At 37.1% G+C, this 14281-nt stretch overlaps 1 protein-coding gene across 1 annotated transcript in view; it reads left to right on the top strand.

Annotated features, from left to right (window-relative positions):
* Window positions 1-14281, top strand: part of chb (chromosome bows) — an 890037-nt gene that overhangs the window by 248081 nt on the left and 627675 nt on the right. The window contains exon 6 of the mRNA XM_067147211.2: window positions 2850-2926. Coding sequence (XP_067003312.1) covers window positions 2850-2926 — 77 coding nt within the window. The remainder of the gene's footprint in view (window positions 1-2849; window positions 2927-14281) is intronic.

Genomic DNA, 14281 nt, shown 5'->3' with positions numbered 1-14281 from the left:
TGGATATTTCTTCTGAGTGATCTGCTTAAACAGTTTGGGAGTGGCACTCTGTGTGTTGGTGTGTGACGGCTGATGGGAGGAGATTGCAATCTTGAGAGGTGGGCCACAATCCTGGAGGCTGTCAGTCTGGCTGTAGTGTCTGTCTTACAGCAGCCATGCCACTGCTCTTTGGCCATCACACCTACCGTAATAAACATTTCTTTCTTCGAGGAGGGGGATAGTCTGGTTGTAATGTTTCATATTTTATTATTATTATTATTATTATTATTATTATTATTATTATTATTATTATTATTATTATTATTATTATTCAAGGAAATATTTTCTCTTTTTAAGTGTAGATAATTTGTCATGCAGTAAAATGGATTATATGAAACAAGTTTCCTGTTGTATTCTTGATAGATAGGGTGAAGTGATTTTTATTTCATTTTTGATTATTTAGGATCTTATAAAGATTGCTGAGTGGTTCAGGCAGTTGAGGCGCTGGTCTTCTGACTTCAACTTGGCAGGTTTGATCGTGGCTCAGTCCGGTGGTATTTGAAAGTGTTCAAATACGTCAGCCTTTTGTCAGTAGATTTACTGGCATTTAAAAAACCCTGCGGGACTAAATTCTGGCACCTTAGTGTCTCCGAAAACTGTAAAAGTCGTTAGTGGGACGTAAAGCCAATAACATTATTAAAAAGATTGCTCAATTATTATATAAAAATTCATGTAGGCGTACTGTATTTTTGAAAATTCGATTCAGCTGCTTTTTGAAATGCTTAAGTTTAGGTATTGTATTGTATTGTATTTTATTTCGTCCAACTGATCATACAGTGATATGGGACACGTCAATAATCATATTTACAGTAACAAAGGATAAAACAGTAACATACATGCCATGATAAATAAAGAGAAATATACAATGTGGTAAAGAGGCACAGATTTAAAAAAAAAAAAAAAAAAAAAAAGTGATACATAAGTTAATTTTCAAGAGCTAAGTATTCTTCAATAGAATAAAAACAATGGTTAGAAACAAATTTGAATAATTCTTTCTTAAATTTTGAACATGGTTTTATCTGCTTAATGCAGTCTGGTAATTTATTAAATAAATGTACTCCTGCATAACTCAAACTTGATTCATATAGCTTAGTTTTGTGTGGTTCTATGTGCAGACTGTGTTTATTTCTAGTATTATACCTATGTACATCAGAATTTATGGTGTAGCTGTTTACATTCTCCTTCATATATACAAGTGTATGGAAGATATAAAGGCTAGGCAATGGTAAAATAAAATAAAGTTTAAAGTATTTCTTGCAGCTTGTCCTCCTGCCGACACCGGCCATTCCTCTAATTATTTTCTTTTGTAACTTAAAGATGACTTTGCTATATCGTGAATTCCCCCAGTAAATGATTCCATAGGTTAGTATGGGATGGACATATGCAAAATACATAATTTGGCAAGCCTTTAAATTAAAACTATTTTTCAAAGACATTATCATGAAATAAATTCTACTAAGCTTTTTCCCTATAAACTCTGTATGTTTATCCCAGGTTAATGATTCATCCATCCACAAGCCAAGAAACTTTGTTGATGATGAGTACTCAATTATGGTCTCTCCAAATGATATTGGACTAACTTCCATATTTAAATTAATCTTATGGTGAAATCTAATCACAGAAGTTTTCTGTTTACTTAAAATTAATTTATTATCCTCAAGCCAGCTCAGGATATTACTCACTATATTGCCTGCCTTCAATTCTAACCCTTCAGAACTTTCATCAGCTACAAAGACAGTAATATCATCTGCAAACAAAGTTAATTGCACTCCTTGAATATCATCAACAATTTGGACGATATCATTAATAAATACTAAAAATAATAATGGTCCTAAAACTGACCCCTGTGGAACACCATGATCTATGTTTCTGGCACAGGAATACACATTCTTAATTACATTTTTGCTCAAATCAGTACCGGTATATGATATTTCAACAATCTGCCTTCTATCCCCTAAAAATGATTTGAACCACTCATAGGCCATTCCCCGAACTCCATACATGTATAACTTTTCTAAAAGCAAGCTGTGGTCAATTATATCAAAAGCTTTTGTTAAGTCCAAGAAAATACCTAAACATGCACCCTTCCCATCTAGTGTGTCATATATCCGTTCAATAAAGTTAATGAATGCTGTGGTAGTTGATCTATTTTTACGAAAGCCATTCTGGCAACCAGCTAATATATTATGCTTCTCTAAGAATGATAACAGTCTATCGTACATAATTCTTTCCAGTATTTTGGAGAATACAGAGGGGAGGCAGACAGGCCTATAGTTACCAGCATCTTCTTCACTACCCTTTTTATGTATCGGAACAACTTTGGTTACCTTGAATTTGTCTGGAAATTTACCAGTGGTTAGTGACAAATTTATCAAGTAACAGAGAGGCTTGATTATGTATTGGTAACAGCATTGAATAAGGTAGTTTGAATAACCATCTAAACCAGAAGACTTCTTTTTACCCATCTGTTTTATTATCTTATCTATCTCTTGCTCAGTCACAGGAGTAAGAAACATGGATGATACATTCCTGTGAACTGTATTCAAGTTTGTTCTTGTCACTGATGTTTGAAAATTTTCCGTTAACCTCAAAACTGCTTCTATAAAATAGTTTAATTCATTCATCATGGCATATGTATTACTTTATAAGTCTTGGATATTTTGGAAGTGTATATTTATTACATTACATTCAATTTTTTATTGAGTGTTTTGGTCCATGAAAGATAATCATTGAAATTTATCTGTATTTTTAACCGTTCTTTTTTCTACAAGTCTACTTACAATTTATTTATAATGATACTGTTATTGCAGGTTACCTGCCTTGATGGCCAGATTTGATGAGCTGCGACTTGGTGGTGATCTGTTGCCCTCTGCACATGCCTCTGACAGTAAGTGAACTTCATATATGAAACTCCTTAGCGTAGAAACTAGAACTGTTGATTGCCTTGTTTCATTTTATTGCAGTTACAGAATATCTTTAAGTATTTTAAAAATCCATTTGATAATTATTAGTTACTCCATATTACTCCAAAGGTTAATCATTCAGCATTATCACTGTCATTAAACAGCTCTTTCATATAGCCAGAAAATAAGAAATATTGGCTTAATGTTTGACAAAAGACTGTTTTGGTCTGCCCACACCATCTCTGTGTATAGAGAGACACATGGAACACTCCATTATCTTAAAAAACAAAACGAATCCCCTGCTGCAACAGCCCTGAAGGACCATGGCCTACCAAGCGACTGCTGCTCAGCCCAAAGGCCTACAGATTACAAGGTGTCGTGTGGTCAGTACAACGGATCCTCTCGGCCGTTATTTTTGGTTTTCTAGACCGGGGCCACCATCTCACCATCAGATAGTTTCTTAATTGTAATCACGTAGGCTGAGTGGACCTCGAACCAGCCTTGAGATGCAGGTAAAAATCCCTGACCTGGCCGGGAATCGAACCCGGGGCCTCCGGGAAGGAGGCAGGCGCGCTACCCCCAAAGCACGGGGCCAGCACTCCATTATCTGAGGGTATTTAAATTTACTTCCTCTTACATACTAGAGCAAAATACCAGTTAAATTACTTCCATAGCCTCGTTTTGATTTTTGTGATATGGTTTATAACTATTTCAGAATGGAATGAGCAAGGAAATTGCATATGCTGGGAATGTTTGTGTATCTGTGAACTTTATGATCATAAGCTGATTTTTATGGTGGGTGGAACATAAATATACTATGATGTTTATGCAGATGGTAGTACCATATATCATATGGATTTTCTTGGAACTCTTTTGTAAAAACTGGAAACAAAACACTTGCATGCAAAATGCAGAGTACATAGATTGTACGAGTCACAAATAGTTTGATTTCATAATCTTGCTATGCTTTCATATCTGTACTTCCCACAAGGTTGCAACATCTGAAATCAAAATACTTCAGAAAATGTTCCTGTTACTTCTCCCAGCAGTTTATTTTAAATTTTTATTTTCTTTCTTTTTGTTGTAAATAGGCATTGCAGATTTATATCATTGAAGATATTATAATGCTTTTACTAATAATGCCATATAAACGAAACTTGACTTTTATTTGCGTATAGGAAAGCCAACTTGCATGATGTGTAAATTTATTATTTTGGGGGATTTTTGTATTTTTCATCATGCAATTTTAGATTTAAATTTGTGTGGTCATATAATTCTAATTTTTTCTTAATTGTTAAGTTGTACTAGTAAGAATTTTTTTTCATATTTTGTTATAAAAACATGAAAAAGTAATAAAAGGCGCCCACGTCAGATTCTTGCTGCCTGGTCGGGAATTTCTGGCTTGTAATTTCAGAGAAGTTAAGAACTACTGATTTGATTTTTAACATTCTAAAACTTGAATTTTGTCGGAAACTCTTCAGTAGATACGAATTTTCGGAACCAGGTTGAAATAGCACGGATTGAAACTTCCACGAAGCTGACAGTTCATCTTATACCTCCTGTACCCGTGATAGTCTTTACGTATGATTCAACGCTTGCCAGTGTAGTGGCGTCATTGTTCGGCTGGGCTCCGACCGTGACCACATGAATAATAATAATGTGAATTACACTACAGCGTATTGAGAGGAATGTCATTTCATTGAAGTACGACGTTTCTTTTATTGTGCTCTGGAGAAGGACTTTCGAATTGGTTGGTTGGTTGGTTGGTTGGTTGGTTGGTTGGTTGGTTGGTTGGTTGGTTGCAGACACAGTTCTGCCGTGACTCTACACCTATGCATTCGGGAGGGAGAGGGGTTATTCCCCACCACCATCAGCCGTCCTGAGATTGGTTTCCCGTGGTTTTTCATTCTATGCACTAAGGTGAATGCCGGGTCGGTTCCTAATGTAGGCCACGGCCGCTAACCCCCTCACCTTCTCAAAAAATCTACGGGGCGGAGAGACTGCATCACCGTTTTAGAGGCCCGCCTCCCCCTTCAGGGGAGGAATGAAAACAGTTTAGTAGTTGTAAGTGTAATACGTTTGAATTGTTGGTGACACGTCGGGAACAGCCTTCTTAAAACTCCATTTTTCTCTGAACTGATCTTGTGCATTGAATATTGCTTTCACTCGAATATATCTATTTTGAACAGTTGCAGTATCGAAATTATGGCAGTTGTATATGCACGAATTTCAAATGTAAGATTGTCATACAAATGCGTACTAAATTATGTAGAATGGAATAATTGATTTCGATCGTCGAGGTGGTAAATTGGAGGTCGTCAGCACTATAAAGAGACTACAAATCACGCACCGATGCCTTAAGTATGTATGTATGTATGTATGACGACAGACCGTAATATCCAAACCGAAATGGTGAACGTCGTAGGAGGATCAGCTGCCTGCTGTTCAAGGTTGAGGAGTCATCGGAAGGGCGCCGGCTTTTAAAAATCGGTGGGGATGCTGTAACTCACGGTTCGAAAGAGGAGGCGAAAAACTTTGAAGTTTAACCCTCATGAAAATGCAGTTTTAGGTATTTTTGAATGAGCAATACGTGATGCTTTTATCCACATAAAAGGTAAAGATATGTTTTGATCATGTTAAGAGTAAGACATTCTCCATGTAATAACAGTTAAGACTGAAATGTAAATAAATTCTAATTGCGTCTAAAGTTTGCAACAAAGGAGTAGTGTTACAAAAAAGTTGCAAACTGTGGGCTGGGAAGACCCGGAAGGTTCTGTCGACGAAAGGTATCCACAAGATGTCACTGTAATATTTGTCCCAAATGGAATATAGTAATTCATTTTACTCAAAATGTAAAATCTGTGGTAAATTAAGAAATGGTACAAAATATTTTACTTTCAGGAAATAATACGGATACATACTTTACTACCTTGCAACTATTTTTTCTGCTACGTCACAGCGCTTCCGTATATGTTTTGTTTGTCTAACACTTTCGTGTGCGATGTCTTTGCTCACTGAAGTTGTTTGAATTAATTGGTGTCTTTTTTTCATGTTGCTCATTCATTTTGTGCCCTAACTCATTCATTAAATGATACATTTATTGGTCCAGGTATCATGCTATTTTCCTTTCAACAAACGTATTTATTGGTCCAGGGACCATGCTTTTTTGCTGTTTGAACTGCCCGCGCTAGTCATACGGACAAAGATAATGACAATTCACAGACATAGCCCTCTTATTCGTCGGTGCAAGCCCTGGACCTTAAGAAAGAAACAAAAGCTGGCACGAGCAGCGGAATACAACAAAAAAGGAGTCCTGTCTACGGCCTGTAAGTTTGTATACATATTTCTCTAGATATTTCTCTAGTAACGACGGAATTTCGTAATTTACTGCGGATTTTTCACCTTATTGGTGTAAAAGCAATTATTATGTTCCATTTGTGGCAAATATTACAGTGACATTTCGTGGATACCTTTGGTCTACATAACCGACTTGGAAGTAAGAGGACGAGCTACTCGAGTTTCGAGCTGTCAGTGGTGAGATGGCTTGAAATGACATTAGTAGACGAATAAGCTTGAAGTTTTAAAGAGTAGAAATGGTGTATGGCTTTTAGTGCCGGGAGTGTCCGAGGACAAGTTTGGCTCGCCAGAAGATGCAGGTCTTTTGATTTGACGCCCGTAGGTGACTGCGTGTCGTGATGAGGATGAAATGATGATGAAGATGACGCATACACCCAGCCCCCGTGCCAGAGAAATTAACCAATGATGGTTAAAATTCCCGACTTTACCGGGAATCGAACCCAGGACCCCTGTGACCGAAGGCCAACACGCTAACCTTTTAGCCACGGAGCCGGACTTTTAAAAGTAGTAAAGATCACAAAATGAAAATGATGATGGAATTCAAAAGGAAAATATTAGTTTGTAGGAAGGGGAATTACGGATTGGAATAATTTATCAAGGGACGTGTTTGATAAATTTCCAACTTCTTCAAAATCAATTAAAAACAGACTAAGCGAGGTGCCTAATATATGCCAGCTATATAAAAATTGAGTTAAGGATTGATCCTTATAGTATTTTTAATGATCTCTCTGAATTAGTGGACCGTGTCTTTTATAAACGAACATTTTTACTTAATTTTTAACATAGAATTATGCAGTTTCTTTCATAATCGGACACCTCCAAACATAGTTTATATCTAAAACAGACATGACCGTTTCAGCCAATCAGATTGCTACAAGTGATATCAAACTCTCATGGTGACCAGGGAATTTTTTGACATCTGAAGAAAAAGAGAAGAGGACTTATTTTAATGTCAAAAGAACCTCATTTTGCCAAAATTAAGTGATCAGTCAGCTTATTATTTCAGACAACTCTGTTGCAATCTGTCTGTTGTAACAGGCACATCTCAAAGCAAACTTCGCCCTGACAATGTGTCAGTTTACACGTGGCTGTAGAATGAAGGAAAGAAATCATCAAACGAAATAGCATCAGCGGTTTCCAATGAGTTACGATCCAAAGATTTACAAGGATTCACTTCAGTTAAGTTGATTCCTAATGGCTGCGCCAGCCAAAATATAAACATTAATATGTTGGTGATGTGTGGAAAGTGGCTTGCAACGTATGCACCATCCTTTGTTGACAAATTAGAATTGGTATTTCCAGTTACTGGACACTCATATTTGCTCCCAGATAGGACTTTTGGACTCATTGAGAAAGACCTCAAAAAGATGACCATAATAAATCCTAAAGAATATCATGAGGTGTTCAAAATGTACGGTACAGTGAAAGTGATTAGACAAACCTTGGAACCACTGAATTGGAAAGAACAAGCACATATTTATCTGAAATCTGTTAGTCAACTTCATTTCAAGATTTCACAGTGTAAAAGAATTGTACTCAGGAGCACGAAAAGAGGTAATGTTGTAGTTAAAGCTGAGGTAGGCTACTATTTGGACACAGGTATTGAGCCCAAGATCACAAAGGTAGGACAAGTAAGTCTGATGTTAATGAATCCTTTACCTACTAATATTGGCGTGAAAGTAAACCCTCTGAAACTTAAAGATGTTGATGAATTACTAGGAATGCACTTCGGAAATGATTGGAAATTAAATGCCTCTCTTAAGTGGGATGTCGAAGTCATCAATAAGAACATTTTTAGTGAAAATGAACAAGCTCTTAATGATTATGAATGTGATTGTTTTAAAGACCTGTGTGATGAACCAGAGGTTATTTGCCCAGAAATACAATGAAGCAAGAACTGAAATGAATGTTAAGAATGTTAAGAAAGTATAAGAATAACCTTATTTCCTTCATCTTTTAATTATATTTCTTTTAAAATGGAAGTTTACTTTCATGTCATCCTGCAACTTATTTTCCAAATATTGGGATAGTTGGTTTCAAAAGTGGACAATTACATGGATGTTTGTATCAAATCAAATCAAAATCTCTTTATTTGCAAATGAGGTGTCTACCTCGGTGGCAAATGGTGCACTAAAATACATTATTGTCAAGCACTAAATATTAAATTAACAAGAGAAGAAAATTTTTCCTATAATACAATATTATACAATTTACGCTAACAATGTTTTCTATTAAACACAAAAGCCAATCTTAGTTTCAGAAATGGACATTGTCATATTTGAACGTATTTTACATTGAGATGATGGGATGCCAAGGTTATGGAGAGATGAAAAGGATCGCAGAGAGAAGAGATCAATGGTTGCAGCGACAAGGCGAAGCCTTTAGATGATGATGATGATGATGATGATGATGAATTGTCGACCAAGGTTTTCTTGTTCATAGGGTTGTCAATATGGCCCACAAAAATTTTCATACTCGTAACGGTTGGTTACCATAGAGAAACAAAAATGTGGCTCTACAGAAAAATTAACAAAATGGCTTTTGTCCATGTTTGATATTAGGCACCTCAAGTAAAGAACTGTTGAGGAATCTGCCACTTGAGCTGCATCCCTAAATGCAAATCAATGTTGTTTGATTGATCCTCAGGTAAAAAACCATAAAACGAGTTTTCTCTTAGAATTATAACAAAATGAGTTTTTTTTAAAAGTGAAATGCCTCAAATTTGGAGGTTATTGTTAATTTAAAAATTTGAACACATTGCATTATCGTTCAATACCTCACTTCATAGTGCTGTGCAGGTAAGTAAGTGTTTAACCTTCTCATTGAGAATAAACAATGTTTTGATGTTCACGTGGAAACTGATATACTTAGAGCGACCTTTATCAACTTAATAACCACCTCTGGAATCAATTCGCCGACGTTTGTTTGTACTTGGGGGGAAGATGCTTACATTCAAGGGACTAGGGCTATACTGTTCATGTTGGGAGGTTGTTCTTCAACACATTAATGCCCTTAGAATACTCTTTAATTCCAAAGTTCCTTACATACTAAATAAAAGGGAACAATAGGAAGAAAACCTCAACTGTATGAAAAGGCTTCATCTAACACCATTGAATAAGGGGGATGGGTTTTTAGACCCCTGGAAAATAAGAACCCAGTTGAGAGAAGGCGAATTAGTAAGTGCGATCTCCCACAGAAAGGGAAAGGAGTTATCCTTTTTTTCATCAACACCCTTCAGCCAATCAGTGAGTTAGTTGCTTTCAAGGATTACCTTATAGCGAATGGCCTGATGTGTTGAAAATGACGGGCAACATAGCAGGTGTATGAGCTATTCCAGGCAGGAGCATGGACACCAACCATTGTCGCAGCTGCCACAACGAGGTAGAAACTCTTGCTCAAGTCGTCGGTTACTGCTTGCATGGAGAAAGTGTACAATTACTAGCTACCATAAAATACAACCTGTCATTGCTCAAGTATTACTTGGGCTTTACAGTCTTTACAGTCAGCACTCATTGAACTGTTTCCTCATGTACCTCATTGTGTTGTGTTTCGGATGTCTCGAGTCTGATAATCGGATCTAATTTAAATATTGTATCATTAACTTTAATTATACAATATTTAAATGCGCACATATCTAACATCACATTTCTTTGCAAAATTAATCTTTAACTGTTTAACTGACATGATAGCCTTACCGAAAGAGCTTTAAAATGCTGCTGCATAACTGCAATCTTTAGTTTTGAAAAAAAAAAAAAATGTTCTTTGTAGTGGGTAATAGCACCTAGAGAGTATCAATCATGAAAACAGGTGATCACAGTATCTAAAACTTTGAAATTTTCCTCTAATATTCACGGGGCTGGCAAAACGAGTTTGTGGAGGTTCAGTCGAAAGGGTAATTTTAGGAATTTTGGTTGAATCAGATCTAATTGATAAAATAAAATATCCATATACCTCACTTGTGATTGAGAATATTGCTGGTATTGCTAGGGTTGCGAAATACGATGATCCCCCCTTTTCCTCCTTTTCCTCTATTATCTACATTTTTAATGTTTCTTCTCCCTATTTGTGGAGATGGGGATTGTGCTCGAGCACCGTAGCACCACCAGAGCCGGCGCCCCTGCGTCGTCATGTCGACGCGAAATCTTCGCATATTAGATTACTTTTTCACCCCCTGTGGGTGGGGGACGCAGACGAAGAATACACCCACGGTATCCCCTGCCTGTCGCAAGAGGCGACTGATAGGGGCGACCACGGATGATGGTATTAGAACCATGAAACTACTTGTGATTAGTACCACCGCGCGGGGAACACCATGGGTCGCTTTTACTTGCGCGTAGGACCACTATGTTAGGTACAAAATAGGTTTGTGATTAGTAGAAACGGAGTGCGTTGCCGGCTTTTGCAGTACCTATGATTAGTACCACTTCAGGAGTGACACCATGGTTCTGGCTTGCCTCTGATTAGTACCCACTATAAGAGGAACAGCATGGGATAGTGAGAGTTCCTGCGGTTAGTATACGTATGTGATGAACACCATAGGTTTGCGATGCCTGTAAGTGGCGCCGCAATGTGCGAAACACCATATGTCTGTATTACATGTGCGAATTTCATTACCTGTGAGTAGTACCATAATGTGTGGAATACCGCGAGTCTACGCTACTTTTGATTTATTAATTTATTTATTTAGCGTATGGTCCATGCAATCAAGTTGAGTTCAGATATAAATTATATACATATTTACATAACAAGAAAACAATGAACAAGAAAAGGCTCCCTACAACTGAATGTCAAGATCACTGATCCACTGTATTGCTTCTGGAGTTGCCATCAGGAAATCCACTTTGCTGCCTGTGTATGCCCGCGTTTTACACTCTGACAATATGATGTATGGTTTGTCGTGCAGCTCCACAGTCACACGCGGGTGTCGGCAACTTGTTCCATTTAAACAGCATGCCTCTGCATCTGCCATGGCTTGTTCTTATTCTGTTCAGAGCAGACCATGTTTTACGTGGTAGTTGGAATCCACTTGGAAGTTTGGCATTCGAGAACATACTGTGCAGGTGCGTCTCCGTTGCTGCTTCCCACCGTCTTTTCCACTCTGTAGTTGGGTTTTAGCTTCTAGCAACCATGTCTAAGGCGTTACGTAAAGTTGGATGGCGTGAACTTTATCTGTTTTGGTTGATAGTTCGTAGATCTTCATGTACAGGTAGATCGGGGTTCCTTAGGATTTTATTGAATTCCTTGATAAGAGCGGTGGATCTGCGTAAATCAGATGGCCTTATTCCAGATAGAAGCGGGAGCCAATGAGTTGGTGTAGATCGGATTGTGCCAGTTATTATGCGCATAGTGGAATTCAATTCAGTATCAGTGAGTTTTGTGTGATGACTGTTCATCCATACTGGAGCACAGTACTCAGCACTTGAATATACCAACCTCAAAATACCCTACACGTGACCCCTGGGTGGTGCTAAGCGAGCAACAATATATTTGGCAGCCAGTCTATCACTGCGATCTCCTGGCAATTACATACAATGACATACTTTTGATTAGTACCACAACATGACAAATACCATAGTTCTACTGACCTAGCGATACGTACCATTATGAGGGACCGATGACTTTGATTTTGGACTCCTGTAGACTACAAGCATCATAGATTCAGTATTATGCTACAGAAACAGTCCCTCAGTCAGTTTCTGTGAATGTGAGGCATTGCGTTTCGGATCCACTGATTGTTTTAAATTCATATCCATCCGTTCTTCGTCCTCACGTTTTGAATTCTGGTCAGTGGAGGATTTTGGAGTTTTAATTTGTCATTACATTTCGTATCATTAGGGACCGATGACGTAGATGTTAGGCCCTTTAAACACCAATCATCATGATCATCATCATCATCATCAGATTACTTTTCTCTAGGAATTCCAAGATAAAAGTCTAAAACATGGTCTTTTTAGGCAATAATTGAAGTGATGCACAATGAATAAATAAAAAACGAGGTTGTTTGCTTACGAATGCATTAGGTTTAAGTAATTTCTTTAGCATCGTTTAAAATATGAGTAATACAACATGCAAAAAAATACATTTTATGTAATGAACAGTTACAAAAATATTGAGAGAATTGCTAGGAAATTGTAAGTCAATGTGTGCATATAGGCACATCCCTATTAATGGACTAATTAGGTATTAAATTCAGAAATTGGAGAATGCCCTCAGAAGTAACATTAGCGTCATTTTGTAACATGTGTAATGCCTTAATAATTTTATGATAAATGCTTATAGCTTTCTGCTTCTCGATAGATGTGGGATACAAGGCTTTTCTGGTCAGATATCGAGCAAGTTTTACGAGCCTATTCTATGAAAGATATACATGATATAGTCATGTTATATTTTTTCGTATTGACTGATAGGCTCTCGGATATGTGTAAGAAATTGTGGCATACCATATCGGATTCTCTGGCGAATGTTGTACATGTGTTGAACTGACGATTCCAATTGTTCTAAAGCATGTTCTTTTCCAGCCTCTCACTACATCCGTGTCACTATCAAGAACCAAAACATCCTTTAAAAAACAAACATAAATATCATATCTGAGGTGGAAACATTTTCATCATTGTAATTTGAAAGATGATCCACCAAATTCTCCAGCTTACTTTACCTGTTACAGTTAAGATGCTCTTTTCTTCCCACTGCAATATCCACTTAAACTTCTCGGTAGGCACACACACATTTGTATTAAACACTTTCTCATCCAAGAAACTGGAAACTTTCAAACTCACATTCATTTAAGGCACATCATCAAATCTGTCAGTATAATCTCCCCTACAGCAGTAAATGGAGCCACCTTTTTGCTTCCAAGGATCCTCCTAGTCATCAAAGGAAGATATTAAATCTTGTTTTCACAATTTGGTAAGAAATTTCCTTGTCTCTCTTCTACCTCTCCAATACCTGTTTTAACCGTTGTTCATTTTTCCTATCTCTGAGGAGGGTTTTTTTTTTTTTTTTCTAGTTGTTTTACGTCGCACCGACACAGATGGATCTTATGGCGACGATTCTGAGGAGTTTAGTCATGTGGGTAGGACTGGTAGGAAGGTTGTTTTGGGAAAACTCTAGGAATTGTATCATTTGTTAGTTACGGGATTTTTTCGGGAGACACAAATAGGCTTACCATTTTCGAGTGGAATATCTTCCCTGACCAAAAATGTTGGTTCGAAATGTTTAACGCTCACAACGATTTGGTCTTTGACTTGGAAGTTTTCGCGGTGTGTGTTCTTTTATTCACTTCTCCCTTAATGTTTTATCTTCAGGGAATTTAAAAGTTGAAGTATCTGTAACACTATAATTTGATCTACAATCACGTACGCAGCACGAACGACCCATTTAGTTAAATATTACGTTATGAAAATGTATACACTGTTATGGACAATATTGTATACACAACATGCATATTACACCTCAACTCTAGACAATATTAACTCGTTAGACTGCATATATACTTTGTGCTCCGGGTTGGGAAGTAATTGAGTAAAAGAAATCGGGGTACTTGTAACGACTACATTCTTAGTCATTTGTATTTTGTAAACATAACTATTACATGTAATTTATTTCTTGAAATAAAATTGTAATCGTTATATTTCAGTAATCGTTACTATCTAGTAATATACATCGCACGGTAGCAGACACAGGAAAAATATTAATGATGATGAAGATAACTTATTAATGATAATAAAAATAACTTTTCAGTTCTATTCCTGCAGAACCAACAGCTCCCTCAGTTCTAGATGATGCACTTTCTTACTTCTCCAGTACTTCCAAAGACATTAGTTATCCCAACGATGCTCTTAAAATTAAACGCAGGGATCCTGTAAGGTGTCCTTCCGGTAAATGCAAAGATGTACTCCCACCCTCCCCAAAGAGGTCGAAGCTTAGCGATGAGAATTTTATGAATAATTTTCTTTATTAAAAAAGTGGCAAAATAATTGCAA

The sequence above is a fragment of the Anabrus simplex genome, chromosome 5 (genome assembly GCF_040414725.1).
Source record: "Anabrus simplex isolate iqAnaSimp1 chromosome 5, ASM4041472v1, whole genome shotgun sequence".
In the NCBI taxonomy this organism is placed as follows: domain Eukaryota; kingdom Metazoa; phylum Arthropoda; class Insecta; order Orthoptera; family Tettigoniidae; genus Anabrus; species Anabrus simplex.
The sequence above is the reverse complement of the archived record's forward strand: the minus strand, read 5'-3'. Positions and strand labels throughout refer to the sequence as shown.